The sequence below is a fragment of the Rattus norvegicus genome, chromosome 2, assembly GCF_021556685.1.
Source record: "Rattus norvegicus strain SHRSP/BbbUtx chromosome 2, alternate assembly SHRSP_T2T, whole genome shotgun sequence".
NCBI classification, from domain to species: domain Eukaryota; kingdom Metazoa; phylum Chordata; class Mammalia; order Rodentia; family Muridae; genus Rattus; species Rattus norvegicus.
This window is the reverse complement of record NC_141535.1, coordinates 30115410-30137208: the sequence shown is the minus strand read 5'-3', so window position 1 is coordinate 30137208 and position 21799 is coordinate 30115410. Positions and strand designations below refer to the sequence as shown.

Below are 21799 nucleotides of genomic sequence, written 5' to 3'. Positions count from 1 at the left end.
TGTTCCAGTTTGCTGTGACCACAGCTTAGGTAACTCCAAAGGGGACAAAGCCAGAGACGTTTAGCTGATAGAAGGGCTTGAAGGTACACTGCTTGCTAACACTGGGTAAGTAACACTGGTCACCTGTTCAAAGCAGACCATAGTGACCAGACGTCCTCCTTAGTCTCTACAAATCAATGGGAAAAGGAAAAGTAGACACACAGAGAAGACTGACAGTCTAAGTCATGCCATTTGGTTTTATTTAAAAAAATCATAATAGAATCTCTTTAAAAGTTTTAAAGGAGCTTTACAATAAAATTCTTAAATAAACTTTTGTGTGGTCTAAGTGAAAGTAGAACTAAACTTCTGGTAATACTCATCTGCTTTGTTATGTAAGGAAATATATATGTATATACACTAGAAGGGTGCTTCCCTCTCCACAATCATGACTGAAACAGTACCAGTTCACAGGAGACTAGAATATGACTGAGCACTCAGCAGAGCGCTGCTTGATGTCACTGTAGTCCTCATGCCTTGCAAAAGCCACATTTGTTTACATTCCCTACTGAACATAAATTTTGTTACAAATTTTATATAAACGTTACTGAATATGAAAGATTTTTCCTGTGACCTAACTTTCCTCTATATAAACTTTAACGCCACAGACAAGTAACAAGTTTTCTTGTATACCGAACAAAATGTTTTGAAACTGCTTTGAATCCCATTTATAGCAAACACATTTAGGAAGTATAAGTAAGTTTATACTGCTAGTACCCAGTGTGATATGTAAATATTTTAACTCTAGAGACTATTCATACATTGAGCTGCCAGTGAGTGCAATCTCTTAAAAACACTCATTTAAAGAATGTAATGTAAGGGGAACAATAGCCCACAAAAAACAAAAAACAAAACAAAAAACAATGTACCAAGAAATTTTTAAATGTTAAAAATGAAAAATAGAATTTGGAAGTTTCTAAATCTTAACAAACCCTTGGGTTACTATCTGTAAATTGACAAGTTTCTCTAAATGTGTAAAACAGCATCCACGCTTGCAAATTCACTAGTTAGTCAGATCTACTTTATAACTTAGCATTTACTAAGAAAAATGATCAGTATAATTTTCACTTAGAATGAAATTACCTAACAGCTAGTCAAAATCAAGACAACAGGTAAGTGCAAGTGATCTGACTTCATAAAAGGGTTTACTATTTGGTCTGCTGCTTAAAGATCTTGACTAATTAGACTTTTCTAAAATACCAGCATCCCTAATAAATGAAACATAAAAACATCAAATCAGCTGACTGAAGACTGAATGGACTGAACATAGACTCACAGCACTTCATGATTCAAATTCCCAACATTCATCTCAAAAGTTCAAGCTGTTTCAAAAACAAATCTGACTGGTATCAAAGTAGTCTCTAACTAAAATACAAATCAAAGGACATGGTATTTCCCAAGTGACCAATTCTCTATGAACCCTAAGAATAACCAGTTTGTTCATTTTAATAACAATTGTCATTAAATAGTTAATTTAAAAGTATTTCTAAAATATCAAACAGTCAGGTGGTGGTGCTGCACACCTTTAATCCCAACACTCAATAGGCAGAGGCAGTCAGATCTGAGCTGGAGGTCAGCCTGGTTTACAGAGCAAGAGCAGGACAGTCAAGGCTATACAGAGAAACCATCTTAGAACAAAAAATCAAATGCTCTTGCCATAGCAATAAAGTGCACATACAGATTGGCCTACAGCCAGTACTCTGAAGACATCTAAAGTACACAAGACCCAAAGGGACAGCAGAATCAGAGTGTAGGCATTTGTACATCTCCTAGGGCAGCTTTACTCCTTCCACCTAGCTCTACAGGTAGTCGGACAGAGTTCTAGACCTATCCAAAAATGGACACAAGGGTGTACTGGCAAGCTGGATGGAGGTCTTTTGATATGAGAGTCACAGTGAGTTAGACAGCAGTAGAATTAAGGAGGCTTAGGAAGGGGCCTATACTTCTGTACTACCTGTGATCAGGACCACAGTCCAAGTTAAACTGAATGCTAAATTCAATGACTTGAGGTCTTTAAAAGATAAAAGCATACTTAAGCTTTTCAGCATCTACAAATATATATAGAAAAAATTATAGCAAACTAATACTTCAGGTGGAATTTGAAATTATGTACCCACATACCAGTTACATCTTTAATAGTACTATTAACACCAGATGATATGAAGTCTAGGCTACTCAGAGGCTTGAAGAACTCCACCTACAACTAACATTAAGAAGTAAAAACAAAAACAATCATCTTCATAAACCACTGATCACAAGTTTCTCATTTTGTTCTCCTGATATATTAGTTAACTGACATTTTGTTTAGGTATGCCTACACTTAAGGACAGAGATTGATTCTGATACTAAGATAAAACTTTAAGAATCCTTACCAAGTTTTACCATTAAAACCAGTAGTATAAAAGATTCCTATGATCAAAGTCTAACAGTTTTTTTAAGTTGTCTTTTTAAAATCTTAATGATTAGATGTTTTACTTGCCGAAGGAAAATTATAACCTGGATTTCCAAAATTGACACATGGCTCATAAATAAAAGTTACAGAAAATAGCCTGAAAAATGAAAATGAATGGCGAATCCTCGTTCTAAAAGAAAAAGAAAACCTGTATCTGTAGGTTCAAATTGAAATTTTAAAATTTGTCCTGTGCCCCATGCTGTTTATTAATTAACCATAGTTTAAAAACAACATCAACAACAACAAACGTATTTATCAACCACGTCTCTCCTCCATTCAGGTCATCTTGGCTTTCTTCTTGCCAGGTCCCTTATGTCCTTTGGCCTTTCTTCTCAGACTGCGCCTGTCTACTACAGGAACTTCCACTTCAATCTCCTCTGAGCTGCTATCCACGGCTTTCTCTGCTGACTGTGCATACTGTTCCAGTTGCTCAGAAGATGCTTCAGACTGCTCCTCTGACTGGCTCTTCTGTCCTGCATTCTGTGGAAATGGCACGTCTTCAAGTTCTACCTCTATCAGAGAACTCTGAGTAGCCGATGGTTCCTGGGCTTCAGGTACCCCCTCCTCACCCTGGTCTTCCACTGAGGAAGTAGTGTTGGGTGATACATTCTCAGAGACTGGTTCTTCAGGAAATTCTGCTACCACAGAATTTGGAAAGTCACCATCTGACTTTTCTTCATTTGATAGAGTGGCAACATTGTCTGAGCTCCCCAAAATAGTTTTCTTTTTTGAAACTGGGGACAGATTTTCTTCAGTATGACCTTTATCATTAGAGGGGCCTTCATCAGTCAACATTTCTGCGTCAGTAACAGGTGAGGTCTGGGGAAAGAACACAAGGCAAAGCTCAGTAAAGAGTTCTGCAATGCACGTCTACAGTGACTCATTCTCAGACAGTGTCACTGAACTACCATGGGAGAGCTCACTAGTCATCACTTTTGTTCAGCACGAGGACATTATGTTAAATCCAACTAGTGTCTCCAAAACTGTCTCATGGTGAGTTTACTACAATAAATTCTTAGAAGAGATCTTGTTGCCTGAGAAAGTATCCACGAAACTTTAGGCTTCAAGATCGTACCAAATTAATTGCCCCTAGGTTTTGGCATTGCTGGAGCCAGAAGGAAGTCTCCAGGGACAACACTGCTACCCTCACTGGGTGCCAAAGGCCAGTGTCCACAGATCAGACACCCCGGAGAGGGATGCAGACGGAGAGTAGTCACGCAGCACACTTTCCTTTGAGGGAGTGAAACTTAATTCTCTGGGGTCTCAAAAATCTCTGGGCTGTCAAAAGTGGTAAGGGAACAAAAATTAATTGTCTGGGAAATGAACGCACGCACGCACGCACTTGGTAAGAAAGCAAGGCTATAGCAACTTTATTCTTCCTCCCACAGCTTACATATCCCAGCAAAATCTTCCAAGCAGTATTTAAATTACAATGTGGTTAGTCTATTTTTCTTTAAATGAATGATTACAATAAATACAAGTAAAGACAGCATGTTCCCCCGATACTCTTTACACAATTAAACATTTTACTTATCACAGGTGAAAAAACCAAATTATTCCCAAGAACATTCATGTCTAAGTACCTTGTTATAGATTAACAAAGTATAAGCAGGCAAGCAAGATACTTTTCTCAGGCAGTTTCTCTTACTGGCAGGCTGGAACTTGTGGTTACGAAGAGAGGATCAGTCACTATCTTAGTAATCTTTAAAAAATCTTAAAAAGAATCACAAAGCTAGGGGTTGGGGATTTAGCTCAGTGGTAGAGCACTTGCCTAGCAAGCACAAGGCCCTGGGTTCAGTCCCCAGCTCCGAAAAATAGAAAAGAAAAAAAAAAAAAAAAAAAAAAGAATCACAAAGCTAAACTTGTGCACACCACTCACCAACAATTTTTAAATAAACTGTATAAGGAAACCAAGGGCAAAAAATACGTACAAGAAATTAATCATCTTGATCACCAACCCAGCTTTAGCAAGAAAGGCATGTCACCTGGTTGAAATGAAAATTTCTGGTTTCTTTGGAATGTCAGTTCTGTCAAATGATGTTTTGCTACAGCAAATGATATTAAGAAGAATATAAATATAACCCAACAGACAGTGGACAATGCTGGATGGTACTGGTAGGTCTTGCCATTCCTTACTGTTCATTGTTTGCCATGACTTCATAGAAAGAAATGCACAAAAGCCTTCTGCTGATGTTCTGGAGGCCTCTTCTGGGTCAGCCTGCCTTTGCTGAGCTGTGAGTGGTGTCTACGAATGATGAAGCTGCCACTTCTGACTTGTGTGAACTGACGGCTGATATACCTTGACGATAAAGACTGGACTCGCTCCAAAGAGCTACTTCTAAACAGATCCACATCCTCCGTATCCTAGAAACCTTCCTTTTCCCTCCTCCGGTGGGTGGTGGGCTAGAAGGGAGGCTGAAGTGTTTAAGAGCCCTTACTAAAGTAGGTTGGAAAATCTAAGCCTGCACTGAGCACTCATCAGGCCGCCACTGTTCTTGTTCTCTGACCTCAAAAAAGCAAACAAACAAAAAAATCCCAACTATTAAAAGTGTGCCTTTCTGAGCTTTAAATTATTCCCCCAGATTTTCTACATCAAAGCCACTAACAAAAACATTTTAACCTAACTTTACTAATAATCTACATCTCTATGTTCTTTCTGAGGCTGGTGTGTTATAGGATATTAGATCGCATTGTGAACCCCCAGACAGTGAAATGGAAAAGCCTTGCTGTATGGCCCAGAGCTAGGACACACTTTTAAGAGGTAAATAAAGTCAACCATAGGCCAAGAGGCGCGGCAAGCAACCAGCTGACAGACAGGAACATAAGTAGACAGAAAGGAGGGTCTCTGAGTTGAAGGATTTTAAGGCTGTACACCAGGTCAGCTGGGTGTTTGCTTTGCCTTTCCTAAAGGACTGCGTTGCTAGGCTGGAGGACCCGGCAGGTTTTCACCACAGCCTTTGGGCTCCTAAGTCTAGACTAGTAAAACCAAACAATTAGGATTTTGTTTTTGAAAACATCAGTGGTGAGTAAATCATAAATCTTGAAAAAGATCAATCACAATACAGTGCCCAGTGAAGGACCAGAAACTCCTTAGAGATGTCACACAACTCAAAGATTACAAGGGGGGTGATGACCATGAGGCAAGAAGCAGAATGTTAAGGCCACACCAGCATGAAGTCCTCAGGACATGCAGTCCTTCAGCAGCTCTGCCTCTCTAAGATACACGTATCTTGACTCTGCTAACCTGTGCTAGCCTGTGCTAACCTGTGCTATCCCGTGGGCCTCACTCCTGAGTTCTAAAGCTTCTCGCTGTTGTTTTGCGTAGCCTGACAGCCTGGCAGATCTGACTGGTTACATTAGACAATAGTCATCAGGTGACAGGAGATTTACCCACCACCTTCAGTAAGCTTTACTACACATGTCCTTTAGCCATACATTCAAATATCTCAGACTAACCAAATTCATTTAAGTAGTCTACCGAGGTTTTCTTCAGCCTTTCTACTGAACTTCAAACAAACAACGTTACTATAGAAGTCATAGCCAGGGCACACAATAAGTCCTCAAATGTTTGGTAAACCATGCTTTTGTTTTTGGTCCCTTTGTTTTTTGTTTTCCTAATCATTTCCCTAAGTCTGTAAGAGAGAGTTCATTTTGTCACCATAAAGGACTTATGATATGGAGTGGAGTAGAACTGAACCTTGAAAGGCAAATATAAAAACTTACGTCTGAAATAAAATTTTTCCTAAAGGATGACGTAGAGAAAAGATTCTGAGTCCTCTATCTTCTGGCACCGAATGGTGCCAATATTGGCAAATTTACATATGGAAACTGAGGTGATGCCTTTCCTACCTGGTCTAGTGTAGCCTCGGGTGCTTTTGAAGACTCTGCTGCCCGTGGAACAGAAGGCCCAGTCTCTCCACTGGAAGTTAAAGGTGGAATTTCTTCTTCAGGACCCTCACTGCTGGAGTCATTTTCTTCAGCTGCAAGGGAAGTCTTGAGGGCAGCATCTGTTACCTCACCATTCACAGGCTCTAACGCAGAGTCCTGCACCAAGAGGGAAAGACAGGATACAATTACAAACTGATTGTTCAGGAGAGGTGCATTCTCACTCCCTACTTAACCACCCACCAACCCTCACAATATAAAGTATCAGTTAAAATTTATTCTTACTGGGGGCAGTGTAGAGGGTGGGGCTCAGTAGGGAATGTCAGTGAGGTAAAGAATCCAAGGCCACACATCCCCACTGTTCTCTGGTGCGAGGTCAGGACAAGGATGGCCAGGGGTTACACAACGTGGCTCTAAGATCCTTCCCCTTCTATCTCTTCCTTAAAGGACAGTCATAGAATGGACTTTAGAGTAGAGAGACAGCAGAGCACCGTGAGACTGATGCCAGCCCTGTGAGACAATGCTGGGTGCTCAGCACCTGGGACGTCGGGCTCTGTAAGAGAGCTTACCATGCCAGAGAGGAGCGCTACCAGGCTACAAAATCTAGGTCCACTTGCTTCTTGCTGAGAAAACAAAATCTCCAGTCTCAACGGACTCTGTCAGTCAATGCAAACAATCAGTTCTTTGCCTCACATAGTAAAGTATAGAAAACCGACACGATGGCACCAGCCTTCTAATTTCTGAGACTTTCTTCCAATATTTATCAATTTACATCTACTTAATGTTTAATATTTCTAATTCCTAATGAAAGTCTAATAACCAGAAGTAACACCATTCCCATTTTAAAAACTTAGAAAGTTAATATACAGTAACTGTTCAAGACTAGATTCCTAAAAACTCTTCTGGCTGGGCGTGATGACACACGCCTTTGATAACAGCATTAGGGAGACAGAGACAGAGACAGAGACAGAGACAGAGACAGAGAGGAGAGAGAGAGAGAGAGAGAGAGAGAGAGAGAGAGAGAGAGAGAGAGAGAGAGCGCGCACATGCGCGTGCGCTAGATCTCTGTGAGTTCAATGCCAGCCTGGTCTACACAGTGAGTGCCAGGACAGCCAGGGCTCTGTAGGGAAACACTGTCTCAAACAAAACAAAAACAAAAACAAAAACCAAAGTTTTCCAAAAAGAGATGTTCACAGCAGACTTAACTGTGCCAGAATAAAACTTTTCTAAAAATCACAGTTTTCTGTTGTGGTTTGCCCTGAAGCTATCTGTATTTTGATGCTAATTCCACTGCCCCAACGACAGCTGCCTAGTCACTACTCAGAACTCAGGTGACTTCACCAGAACCTTCTCCCCATTGAATTTGTAAAGTACAGGTGAGGGGCAGGTACAGGATAGAAGGAGGCCTGTCATTGGAGGAGAAGGAAGGATGGGTGGGAGAGAAGTTTGAAGGAAGAGGAGGAGACAGGACAGAGAAGAAGAGACAGGAGAGAGAGAGAGAGGGTGAGAAGCTGTGGCAGGACAAGGTGGCAGGTGATGTTAAGATTCTGCTCTGTGTATTTACAGGTTGTTATTAATGTTCTCAAGGGATGGATAGTACCGCGCTTTGTATGTTTAAGTGGGCAATTATATCTTACCAATTGGATCTAAGATTATTGTGTTGTGTGCTCTTTTATGTGGGGGTTTGAGTGTAGGAAAGTGCAGCTGGGCTGTGTTTCCGCCAAGATGTCTAGCAGATATCTTGGGGCACCGAGGTGCAGACCAATCGGGGTAAAAGACTACTCTTCTATTTATATATTTTTACAACAACAGTTTTCAGGATGAGCTTGGAGGTGTGACTCTAATCCTAGTGCCTGGAAGACTAAGGTAGGTGGGTCCTAGGTTTGCAGACGGTCTAAATCAGTTTAAAGGCAATTCTAATGTCAGCCTGATTACACAAAAGGAGACAGAATGTTTTATACCATTAATATATGTCTTACTTGTACTGAAGGTTTCTGTGTCACCTTGGTACAAGCTAGAGTTATCAGAAAGGTACCTCAGTTGAGGAAATGTCTCCATGAGATCTAACTGTAAGACATTTTCTCAATTAGTGATCAATGGAAGAGGGCCCAGCCCATTGTGGGTAGTGCCATCCCTGGGGTGGTGGCCCTGGGTTCTGTAAGAAAACAGGTTGAGCAAACCATTGGGAGCAAGCCAGTAAGCAGCACACCTCCATGGTCATAAGCTCTTGCCTCCAGGTTCCAGCCCTGCTTGAGTCCTGACTTCTTCCAATGATGGACTACAATCTGGAAGTGTAGGCCAAACAAACCCAACTTGATTTTTGGTCATGGTGTTTTTGTTGCAGTAATAGAAACTCTAACTAAGACATTAGCATTATACCAAGTGGTACACAAACTTGGTTACACACAGAAAGTAATTACAGTGAACTCATAAAAGCACCAACCAGACCGAGAAAAATGTTCAAGGAAAGAAAATGAGAAAGGCAAAACATAAGACAGAACCGTGGTCACAAAGAAGCAATGAAAAAGAAAAGGTCAGTCCTTTAAATTTGAGAGCAGAATGGACAAAACAGGAAAGCAGATTCAAAACAAAAGAATTAGGACGGCTCAGAGGTGAAGAGTACTACTACTCTTGCAGAAGACCTGTGCTGGGTCCTCTCTCCCACATTATGTGACTTAACTGTCTGTAACTACAGCTCTGAAGAGTTCAGTACCCACTCGTGGCTTCTGTGGGCACCAGCATGCATATACACATGCTTACACAAAGATATATCCATATATGCATAATTAAAAATGCATGAGGAAAAAACAGAAGTATTATTGAACTGAATTAAGATGACAGAAATATGCAGTGGGCAAGTGACTGTAGATCTAAACCTGGGATTGGGGATGGTTTAGTTGATAAGGAACACTTGGTGTGCAAGCATGACAACCTGAGTTCAAATCCCACATCCACATAAAAAGATGTAGACGCTGCTGTTTGTTCCTGAAAGTACCAGCAATAGGAACCAAAGACAAAGGGTCACTAGTCAAGCATCATAGTGAACAAAGAGTCACTAGTGATCCTAGGGCCACTAGTCAACCAGGCTAGCTAGCAGGTCTAGATAAAGGGTAAGTTTCCGTTCAGTAAGACAGCCTGTCTTAAAGCAGTAAGGCAAACAGCAACAGAGGAAGATACCTAACATCCTTTTCTGGCCTATGCATGTGCGTATATGAGCAAATGCACCCCTAAACGCAAAATACTGACTTCCCCAGCATGTATACTTGAAGAAGAAAAAAGCATGAGTCAAATACACACACACACACACACACACACACACACACACACACACACACACACACACACACACACACACCCAGAAAATTAAGGAACCTTAGGTAGGGTAAAGCAGTCAGTTCCCTAGAGAAGAAAATCCACTGAATGACAAAGGCAGTGTCGCTGAGGAGCAGTACTAGCATATACTCAATGTCCTGCTGATGAGACAAGCTGCAGGATATGTACTGTCTCCAATAGACTACATTATACTATAGTTTAAAGGGGGAAAACTATAAACATTTAGTCTTTTTTCCCCTCAGAAGTATATGCTTTTATTTTACCCAATTTCCTAAAAGAAAAAAACGGCATTTTAAAATACAGTTTAATGAGGTAGAGGGAACAAAAGCTAAACCCTACTGACTAAGGAGACTGGTAGAAGAGCTTGCTGTTCCAGTGGACCCAGACTTAATTAGCAACACCCACATAATAACAACTGTCTGTAAATCCAGTTCCAAGGAACCCCATGCTTTCTATTTTGTTTTTCATTTTTTTTTTTCTTTTTGGTTCTTTTTTTTCCGGAGCTGGGGACCGAACCCAGGGCCTTGCGCTTCCTAGGTAAGCGCTCTACCACTGAGCTAAATCCCCAGCCCCTTGTTTTTCATTTTTTAAGACAGTATCTCTCTTATGTAGTCCTGGCTGTACTGGAACTGCGTAGACCAGGCTGGCCTCAGATCTCAGAGATGCCTCCAAAGTGCTGGGATTAAAGGTGCGCACCACTATGCCGGCCCTCTTCTGACCTTCAAAGGGAGCAGGCTGGTACTTGGTGCACAGACACAAAAAGGCAACATACCCATACACATTAAAAAAAATAGTAATAAGAAAAGCTGGTAGTACTGTCACTCTTATATTGTGTATACTAGGAGAAGAGGCAGAAGACTTTTCAAGAAACGCAGTTGCATATGAAACAAGGAACCAGGAATATTTAAGCAAAGGCCTGAAGATATCAAAAGGAAAGACAAACGGATAAAGGTGAGGGAGAGGATAGGATAGTAAACATATAGAGGTCAAGTGTGAAGTCTGATTAATTAGTTTTGTTAGATACAGAAGATTTATCTATTAGTTTTCGGTGTTGTTTTCTTTTGTAACTACTTTACCTATCTTTTGAGGGATTCAGAAAATCTTCTGAAGAGATGGTTCTAGTTAAGAGCAAAACTGCTCTTCCAGAGGTCCTGAGTTCAATTCCCAGCAACCACATGGTGGCTCACAACCATCTGTAATGGGATCCAATGTCCTCTTCTGAAGACAGCTACAGTGCACTCATATAACATTAAATAAATAATTTAAAAAGAAAGGAAGAAAATCAGTTGCAGTTTAAAAAAAAAATCCAAATAACTAATTTTCATTCTTCTAACAAAAGTAAAGCTTGCCTGGACCCCAACTGGCTTCAACATTTGTGTACTTGTTAAGTGTATCTAACTCCACCTATCAGTGTGTATCTAAAATGCACTGAGGGATCGTACTATGTGCCCCTACAAAAATCCATAAATCCAATGTATAAATTTTCTCAACCACCAACCACAGTCTACACTGTGATCTTATTTCTCCGGCAGTGTACTGTTAAGGATGCTTCTTTCTAGTTGACGGACTCCCAGTGGTTTCATTTAGCGAGTGACGTCATACCCTGTCCCCATCCTGTTTCTGCAGGCGTGGCTGAGTCTCCAGAGCAGGCCGTGCGTCCTTATCACTGCTCCCGTCCTCACACTCAACCACTCTCTTCTCAGGCTCCTCCTCAGGGACTTCCTCCGAGCTCTCTGACGTCCTTGCAGCATACTCTATTCTAGAAAACAAAACAAACCATTCTTGCTTTTTCTTATTATGGATCAAGATAACATTTCAAGGATCCATTTTTCGGGACAGTATAGGTGATGAAATCAGGAACTCTGATATAATCAAGCAAGAACTGTACAATCCCAGCCCTTTATTTTGATAAGGGTATTGCTAAAATCACCTGGCCTCACTTGGGATTCACAATCCTTCTGCCTCTGCATACTAGAAGCCCTTCTTAACAAACTAGTATTTTAGAATCAGTAAATGTTACTCTATCAACTTTAGTCCTAATGAATTTATTCTTTTTCTTGCCTATGTAATGAAAAGCATCACCACCTTCTCTATTTAAACTAGACCTCTCACCTATTCTACTGAAATGAACATACATCCCACTTTACTTCCAACACTGTTAGTGCAAAATCACAAGTGCTCTCTATCATCAGAGGTACTCACTATGTGACATGCCCACAGTACCTGCTATCACACTTTACAGATAATTTGCTCAACCATGTTCACTGCCACTTTATTGGCAATCGGTAGGATATGAAACAAGCCCAGTGTTCTTCAGGTGAGGAATGGACAGTGAAATGTAAACGTGTGCCATGGATTTCTATTTGGCTGTGAAGAAAAATGAAATTAAGTGACTGGGTGGAAGCAGAAAATACACACTGGGGCGGTCTGAAAGCGAAAGGCTCCATGGGCGCCTCGGTTTGAAATCTCAGTGCCTAGTTGGTGGGGCTGTTTGGGAATGACTAGACAGTGTGTCACTGGAGTGGGGCTGACATTTCAGAAGACTCCCGGTGTGCTCTGTTTCCTGTGTGTGGGTCAGGGCGGGCTCTCGGCTGCTGCTCCAGAGCCATGCTGTCCCACCTCCTGCCATACTCTCTGCTATAATGGAGATGACGTCTATCTGGACCTTTTATCCTTCCGTTATGGTCGTTTATCAGAGCAGCAGAAAAGGAACTAAGTAGCTAGCTGGACTGGGGTGAGCTACTGCTGTGACAGACATGACTATCTGTTTTTAAATTTTGTTTTGTTTTTGTAGGAATATGGAAGACTTTGAACTCTGAACTGGGAAAATGGTTGAATGCTGTAAGCAGAGCCATCCTGGTAAGAGCTTAAAAGAGAGTAGTGCAGAAAACCATGTGGGCTGTGGAAACCCAGGAAGAGAAACCTGGGGGAAGGGAATGGTAGCAATCTAGGTATCATTCTGGTGATATTTTGGCAAAGAACGTGGCTGCCCCTTGCTCTAGTCCTAAGAACTTGCCTGAGATGAAACTGAAAAGTAACAGAACAATTTCTTCAGCAGAAGAGATTTCAAGGCAGTCTAGTGTCTTGAAATCACTAATAACCAACCACTCTGCAACGTTGTTATGAACAGTCACTTGTATGCAGGTTGAAAATGAAAAAGTACAAGTGGAAATGAAGAAATACAAAATGGTTTAAAGGGAAAAGGAACACCATGAGACACAGGACTTGGACTTTTCTCTGATGATTTTGGTCTTGCTTTAGTCCAGTATTTCCTTACCATGCCCCATTTCCTCCGTCAACACATACTCTGTATCGGTATGTTGAATATGTAATTTGCTTTTTGATTCTGGAGGTTACACTTAGGAGACTGCCTTGAGTGTCTCTCTGAGTGTCTTTGGATTTTGGACATTTAAAGTATTAAGACTGAAAATTTACAGTAACTTCTGAAGTTGGATTAAATGCACTTTACATTAAGATATAGCCACAGGACAATGGTGGGCAAGGAGTAGAATTTGTTGTTTTGAATAAAGATGATTCGCATAGGCTATAAATTAGAGATAGAGTTGGAGAAGAGCACAGGAAGAGTTGGAAGGGAGAAGACGTGGTAGAAAGATATAAAGACAGTCCTTGTGGATGGAATGACATATGTGTGCTGTGGGTAGGGTGGAGTCGTACCTGCTGTGAATCCCAGCCTTGGGGAGGCAGAGGCATTGGCCTTCTGTGAATTCCAGGATAGCCGGAGGTACACAGAGAAACCCTGTGTGGGGCCCTGGGCTCAATACATACTGTACCATGCAAAAATAATCAAAACCAAACAAATGGCATACTAGGTTGAGCCTCAGAGCAAGGCTGGAAGGCCTTGAAGCTATGACGTCTCTCTTAACTCTGCTTACAGAGTTGCAATTATGCTTGAAGCCCAGACCAAAAAGAACATGTAAAAGTGCTAGAGGAAACCCAGTATGCCTGTGCTCACAGGAACACACACAACACACACACACACATAAAAATCTTTAAAAAAAAAAATCACAAGTATAAAGTCATTACTTGCGAGAGTACTGCAGTTATAGAAACATATTATTCATTTCATTGTATTTATATTTATCTTTAATATAAGTATTTTATTAAAACATCATTTAATTATCTTAATCTAAAATTATTTGATAATTAACAGATGTTTTTGAGTAAATAATTAGGCATCTAAGATGACAAAGCTATAAATTAATGATTGAATTGAATGGTTAGTAGGAAAAAAATCTAAATAGAATCTTGGTTTCTGTCAGATACCAGTACATGGCTGTGGAGATGGCTCAGTGAGAGCTGGTTACGCACGCCAAAGCTCTGGGTTCCAGCCCCTTGCACCATATAAACCAGGTATTACGGTGTAATTCTGGCCCTCAGAAGGAAGAGCAGAAGGAAATGGCCATTTAACAACTTTCAGATCATGTGAAATCATCCTTTAAAAACTAAAAATTAAATTCAAAGAAACTTTGCTATTTCACCTTTCTCAAAAGAGACTGGCAATATAGGGCGAGCTAGCCTCAAACTCTTGGCAGCCCTGGCTCAGCCTCTTAAGTGTGGGTTAAAGGGATGGGTCTTCATGTCTGACTGAAGGTGATATGTTTACCAAGAGTTCTGTTGATTCTGTTAATGACCAAGTCTCTGGAAGAACTGACTGCATTATTTATGGTTATTACTAACTTATAAGCTACATCCAGTAGCCTAGGTCAAGTGGATTAACTACAAAGTATCTAAATTTAAAAAAAAAGATGTTAAGCTTTAGCATTACTAAAACCTATCCTATCAAATTCAAAGGTGATGATAATGAATCTTTCGGTAACACAGTGATAGAATATGCTGGACTTGCACATGGAAGATACCAGGGTGAGTTTACCCAGCCTCCCAACCTCTTACTCACTAACGCTCTGTACAACACTGTTCAGATGGCGACCCTCCCGGGAAGCCTGCCTGGCAACCTTGCCGCAGAAGCGAGACACAAATCCTTACAAGGATACCTGCTGGACCACAATACAGCAGCTCCGCCCTCAGGACTAGATACCCACAGTACGGAAGCAACAACACAGGAACTGTCTGAGTGAAAATCACGTGTTCCTCACTTGTTTACGGAAGCCATAGGTGAAGTCTGGGCAGAGTTTTCATCTTCACCTTGAGAACTACTAAATTCAGACTCCTGAAAACGCTTTCCAATCTTTGGTCGCTTTAGATGACTGCTCCGAGTACGAGTGGAAACAGGTGTCTTTTCTGGACCTGCAGGAAACCAGTAAAACTGCATGTGACTATGTGTAGAAAGGACTTCCTGCTAAAGCACACCGAAATGCAAGATCTGCAGCATGGCCACCCACGGCCCATCATACAGTGCTGTCCCTTCCTGCAGATCCAGCGGAGAGAACCATGTCAGCACTTGTTTCCATTATAGAATAAGGGCTGTGTTCACTCGGCATATTCCTAATCGTTAGGATTACTGTTCCTGGACTTTCACCCATGCTCTCTCTTACTGATTTGGGGGAATGATGTGGATATTATGATCCCCAAGCTACAAGTACAGAAGGGGGTGCTCAGTGTTCTCACAGTAAAACCAGAGGCGGGGGGGGGGGTAGGAGGAGAGCCCAGGTTAGAACACTTACTACAAGAACAGCTGATTTTCTTACCTTCAGAAGTGCTAGCAAAGGCATCTTTTAGGGAATGGATCTAAAACAGAGATAGAGATTAAAATCTAATGTTTTAAACTACTCTCTCTCACGATGGACCTCTTTTCGTTCATAGTTTCAAAGAAAAATATTTCATTGTAATCAAATAGTACTTTTTTTTTTTCGGAGCTGGGGACCGAACCCAGGGCCTTAGCACTCTACCACTGAGCTAAATCCCCAACCCCAAATAGTATTTTTTGTTAAGAAATCTACCTTCAAAATTACAAGAGTATGTTATAGCTGTCAGCTCATCTCCAGCCATCTGCTCTGCTGGGTTAAGGGTTATTTTGTTGTTGTTGTTGTTTTGTGTTGTTTTCATACCACCTTCAGAGGGCTATCTACTGCTGATGAACTAAACTTGCGATTGAAGTTCCCCAACATCTAGCTTGACTTCCAAAGCAAGTATCTCCCAACAGATGGTTCATCTGATTTCACATTAAACCCATCTCAAGATAAATTCCCAAAATTATTTCTCTACATTGATGGCAAGAATTACAGTCATTCCACTTAAAACCTATGTAACAGTAATGAGAGTGTCTGAAATCTCATTCAACCAATCACAAAGCTTCCTGATTTTGAATGACAGCTCCCTTAGAGCTATCCTGTCTTATCACCATTTGTTTAGCCCAGGCCTTTATTGTCTTAATCTGAACAATCCCAAACAGCTTCTTCACTGGTCAAGCATTCTCCTCTAACTCATCCTATCTAAGCCTTTACACCCAATGAAAGAATGCTTCCCAGTCACAAGCTGTATGACTGACTCCTTTGCTTAAAACTTAAACCAATGTCCCCAGCTCCGAAAAAAAGAAAAAAGAAAAAAAAAAAACCTTAAACCAACATTTTACCACTGTACAGAATACAAAATAAAAAACCTTTTCAATAATTAATCTCTTTAACATTAAATAAACATTTCTCTTACATTCTAACTTCTAAAATGCCCTAATAGCTTTTCATAGACCTTGCACCTAGCCCTCAGGTCACCCTGTGCTATGCTGTAACAGCTAAGGCAATTGTTACCCTGTAGTGTATTTATTTCTTTAACAATGGATCCTCTAGTTCTCTTGTGTTTATGAGAACCATACCTTTGAATGTCCACGCCTTGCTGTGATACCTACTCCATTACAAAATTCCAACCCCTCGACTTCCCATTTCACGCACTGAGCACAACATGGGATGCAGAGGCATCAACAGAGCTGCCTAAGGCTGACAAAGTGGACTCTGCACTTCAGGACAGCTAGCAGGACTGTGGGGATCTGAAGATGCCAATGAAAATACAGTAAGTTACCCTACTCCAACCATTAAACAATGCGTATCATTAATGTCACACTGTACTGCATGAACACACATAAATGTGTCATTATGGACTGTGGCAAATGCACAATAAAGGTCTTGCCTTCCAGAAGTCTGTTACTGAACTAGAAAGATAAGAATGAATAGGTAAAAAGATACAAAGAATAATGATGCAAAGATACATACACGTTATGATTTATGTACACGAATAAGTAAAAGAAAGCAAACCATCACTTAAAGAATAAACCATGTAGTTAAAAATAGAACTACTAAATGGTTACACTTTTTTTTTAACTAAAACATTAAAGTAGTAAGAATCTGAACATCAAAAATGACAGAATATACAATTCATGCTATTAACCTTATGACAGTTACTATAATATATTCTCATTCGAATGATATTTAAAATTACTTGGTATTATATTAAAATAAAATATAGCCTTTATTATACTTGTGAGAAGAGCATAATTTCTAGTTTTCCTTGATTTTATGATAACTGAAAATACTATGTTCCTGTGTATCTGAGAAATAGGGGCTGTAACCCAAAAAGAACAGGGGCTTGCTAGGCATGGTGGCACATACATTTAGTCCGAGAACTTAGGAGAAAGTGGTAGGTGGGGCTCTGTGAATTCCAGGACAGCCAGGGCAACTTAATGAGACACTGTCTCAATAATAAACAATACATATGTACACATCTTATAGTTTTAATTAGCTTGTAATTCTGTATTCTTCAAAAAGCATTAAATCTTTAATAATCAATTGACAGAAGTCACCAAGAAAGTGAATGCAGTTGAAATTGCCTGAGCTTGTGTAATAAACGTTTGAAACTTTGGGTACAGAAGCTTACAGTCTGAGCTATTCATGAAGCTGAGGCAGAATGTTTTCAAGTTCAGACCAGGCTGGAATACAGGTTTACCTGAGCAACATGGTGAGACCTATCTCAAAATAAAAAGTAAAGTGGGGCTGGGCTGGGAATGTAACTCAGTGGTAAACACGTGCCTAGAATACGTAAGATCCCACGCACAGTGCTCACTATCACCAAAACAAGCAACAAACACAAACAATTTCCTATGATGGTCAAAGGCGTACCTGCAGCTCTCTGCACTGACGCTCGCCCAAGCCAGGTTCACACTCCGGTACAGCAGCAGGACCATATTCTCCAGACACAGGTCTTTTGGCTTCATATTGAGAAATCTCTATATGAAAAAAATTATGAACTAACCATGTTTGATTTTTATTTTAATACTATTTGATTTTCCCAAAATTCCAAGAGCAGCATAGATAAAAAGAAATCAACACTTATAACTAATCCATTGATCCACAAAGCCTAATCCAGGCTTCTTTATTAATATAGTTATTTTTAACTCCTAACTTTTACTGGGTTATTTTGTTGTTTGGGCTAGACTAGATCAGTTTTTGTCATTGTTATTTTGGTTTTTTTTTTTTTTTTTTTTTTTTTTTTCGGAGCTGGGGACCGAACCCAGGGCCTTGCGCTTGCTAGGCAAGTGCTCTACCACTGAGCCAAATCCCCAACCCCTGGTTTGTTTTTTTTTTTTTTTTTTTTTGTTAGTTTATTTTTGTTTTCTCTTTTGAGATAGGATTTCTATGTAGTCTTGATTATCTTGGAACTTACTCTATAGACCAGGCAGGCCTAGAACTCAGAGATCCATCTGCTTCTGCTTCCCAAGTGCTGGGATTAAAGGCATGTGCCACCACCACCTGGCATGTCTTTTGGTTTTTACTTTTACTTTTTAGACTTACTTAATATGTATGACTATTTTGCCAGTAGTTATATATGCATAATGTGTGTACCTTGTGGTCAAGGAGGGCAGAAGGTGTTAGATCCCATGGAACTGGAGTTACAGAGGTGGGTGATACGGCAACTGAACCCAGTCCTTTATAAGAGCCACACCTGCTCTTAATTGCTGAGCCATCTCCCTAGCCTCCTCTACACCTCTTTTTCCTTAGTGACTCAAAAGCAAAAGCACAATAAAAATTCCAAAATTTAAAAGAGGATCTGAGTGATGGTATATATATGCTTGGCCCAGGGAATGGCACTATTAGGAGGTGTGGCCTTATTGGAGTAGGTGTGAAAATGTGGGGCATAGGCTTAAGACCCTCATTCTAGCTGCCTGGAAGTCAGTATTCTGCTGGCAGCCTTCAGGTGAAGATGTAGGACTCTCAGCTCCTCCTATACCATGCCTGTTCCTGCCCTGATGATATTGGACTGAACCTCTGAACCTGTAAGCCAGCCCCACTTAAATGTTGTCCTTTATAAGACTTGCCTTGGTCATGGTGTCTGTTCACAGCAGTAAAACCCTAACTAAGGCAATCTGCACCCTGAAAGATCACAACCCTGCTCTCAGGTATAAGACACCCCCTATTGGTGTGGCTTTTCAAGCTGTCCTGTATTCTACTAGTCTTACCTGTAACGTTAACAGCTTCTCTCTGTAATGCTCTAGTGATTGGTATTCGCTGGTGCCAGTGACCCACACCTTCAACTTCCCAAAGAAGTTCATGATCTCCTGGATACTTTTCAAAGTATTGCTTGGAAGCTGTAAAACACATTTAACAATTTCCTAAAAATCTCACATGTCAAAAAGAACAGAGGAGAGTAAGGTGCCCAAGTCACTCAGTGAGAATCGTAACCTTGCACTGACAACACGACTGAGGTAGCACAGAGTGAACAGGAGTCTCAGTCACGGGAAAAGGCTTTGTGATTAAGAGCATTTGCTGCTCTTCCAGAGGACCCGACTTTGGTTCCCAGAAGTATATGATGGCTTACAACCATCCAAATTCCAATTCCAGGGGATTCAATGCCCTGTCTGGCCTCCACAGGCACTAGCACTCACACGGTACAGATACACACCCAAATAACTGTACACATAACATGATAAACCTATCTTTTTTTTTTTTTTTGGTTCTTTTTTTTTTTCGGAGCTGGGGACCGAACCCGGGGCCTTGCGCTTCCTAGGCAAGCGCTCTACCACTGAGCTAAATCCCCAACACCTATCTTTTTTAAAAAGTAAAAATCTTAACATTTCAAGTAACAAGTTTAAGTGATAAATCTAAAGAAGGTCAATGCATGTGCAAAAGGAGTCACTATAAAGTTTAAAATACTACACAAATAGTAGAGGAAAACATTTGATAGTTTGTCAAAATAAGTCACAAAAAAAGAGGCCAAACTGTAGTGACATGTACAGATACCCCGTATCTAATCGACATGTAGAGTAAAGCCTTTGTGTCTGTAATGGCTTTGAGTGGAATGCCGCAGCAAAGCCTTTGCTATGTTCGGGTCAATCAGTAGAGGCTGAGAAATCGTTTTGAGTTGTTTGAACCTTGAAGAAATGTTGCCTCTCTGGAAATCCTGCACTTGGTGCTCTGTGCTGCACCAACCCTGGTCCTAAGCCACTCCTGGCAAACCTGGAGTTCTTAACTTTTGAATATGGCTGGCCATGGTCAAAAGGGACTGAGATTTATGTCTGTTTTCTCTAGCAGCAAGGGCAAAATAACTTTGATACGTGAACCCTTTCTCAGCCCCGATTAACCCGGTATAACATCTGAATAAAGTAACTGGAGTGAGCTAGTCAGTGACAGTCTCTTCCAAGAAGGCCGAACTAAATCCCTCTGTTCCCTCAGGAAAAGGAAGGCTTAGCATACACATTAGTGAACTTCTCGCTACTGTAGCACATACGGTCATCATCAAACAGTGTGTGCTGGCACTTGGGTGATCTAACTAGAAGAGGTAATCCAAAGGATGAGGTTACAAGGGCAATCCATGCTGCGCAAGAGACAAGGTTCTGATATACTAGCGGTGCATGTACAGCGCTGTGCACATCTCCACAGAACTTACTATTAAATGGCAAATAGCATGGGACTGATTAATAAAAAACAAGTGCAAAGCATGTAACCCCTTCCAAAGTTACAAACATGCACACATGACATCATGAGAGAGAAGGATGCATGGACTTCGGGGGCAAAGGCAAAGGGGATGAAGGGATTGCTAACAGCTCCAAAAGAAAATGAACTATGGGTTGGGGATTTAGCTCAGCGGTAGAGCGCTTGCCTAGCGAGCGCAAGGCCCTGGGTTCGGTCCCCAGCTCCGAAAAAAAAAAAAAAAAAAAAAAGAAAAAAAAGAAAATGAACTATATGCAGAATGAGCTGTATAACCCTGTACCAAAAATGCTGCTTGCCGTTTCAGAGTTGGTCACATTTTAAATACTTGCAGACCGCTTACTACTGGGCGTACTTAATCTGAAAACTAAAAATGCTCTGACACACACTTTTTGAATGACATATGCTGAGTAAGCTTCATACTGGAGCAGTTTCCATTTGGGTGAAGCATGTTCAGCCTATGTAATTCTCATTAGAAACGAACTTTTGTCCAACTGTCTAATCTGCATACTGAATACAAGGATAGTAGCATACTATTCTCCATGTGAACAAGTTATGAGTATCTAGTGCAAATCCACAAGCTGACTGAACTGGCCATTGTCCAGACCTTCTCTCAAACCATAAAGCTATGTCCCTGGGTGTAATAGGAAAGCACTTCCTGGAGCAACAGGGTTCTAACCCAAGGTAACTCATACACACGTAGTAACAGTCACCACGACTGGTCCCCCCCCACTGGATATTTTTTAATTTACATTTTAAATGGTATTCCCTTTCCCAGTTTCCTGTTCATAAGCCCCCTATCCCATCATCCTCCCCTTCTTCTATAAGGGTGTTCCCCCTCCCCAACTACCCCCCTTCCTGCTTCCCCGCCCTGACATTCCCCTACACTGGGGCATGAGCCTTGGCAGGATCAAGGGCTTCTCCTCCCATTGGTGCCCAACAGGGCCATCCTCTGCTACACATGCAGCTGGAGCCATGGGTCTGTCCATGTGTACTCTTTGGATGGTGGTTTAGTCCCTGGGAGCTCTGGTTGGTTGGTATTGTTGTTCTTATGGGGTTGCAAACCTCAACTCCTTCAATCCTTTCTCTAACTCTTCCAATGGGGACCCCATTCTCAGTTCAGTGCTTGGCTACGAGCATCTGCCTCTGTATTTGTCATGCTCTGGCAGAGCCTCTCAGGAGACAGCTATATCAGGCTCCTGTC

General features: G+C 41.1%; 1 protein-coding gene across 4 annotated transcripts in view; it reads right to left on the bottom strand.

Moving 5' to 3' along the window:
• Positions 1-210: 210 nt before the first annotated feature.
• Positions 211-21799, bottom strand: part of Fam169a (family with sequence similarity 169, member A) — a 57104-nt gene continuing 35515 nt past the window's right edge. For all 4 annotated transcript variants that reach the window (XM_087621645.1, NM_001427646.1, XM_087621643.1 and 1 more), the window contains 7 exon segments: positions 19128-19256; positions 17791-17897; positions 15373-15412; positions 14821-14971; positions 11309-11465; positions 6338-6532; positions 211-3307 (listed from right to left, as the gene is read on the bottom strand). In XM_087621645.1, coding sequence (XP_087477771.1) covers positions 2765-3307; positions 6338-6532; positions 11309-11465; positions 14821-14971; positions 15373-15412; positions 17791-17897; positions 19128-19256 — 1322 coding nt within the window. In that variant the 3' untranslated portion in view covers positions 211-2764.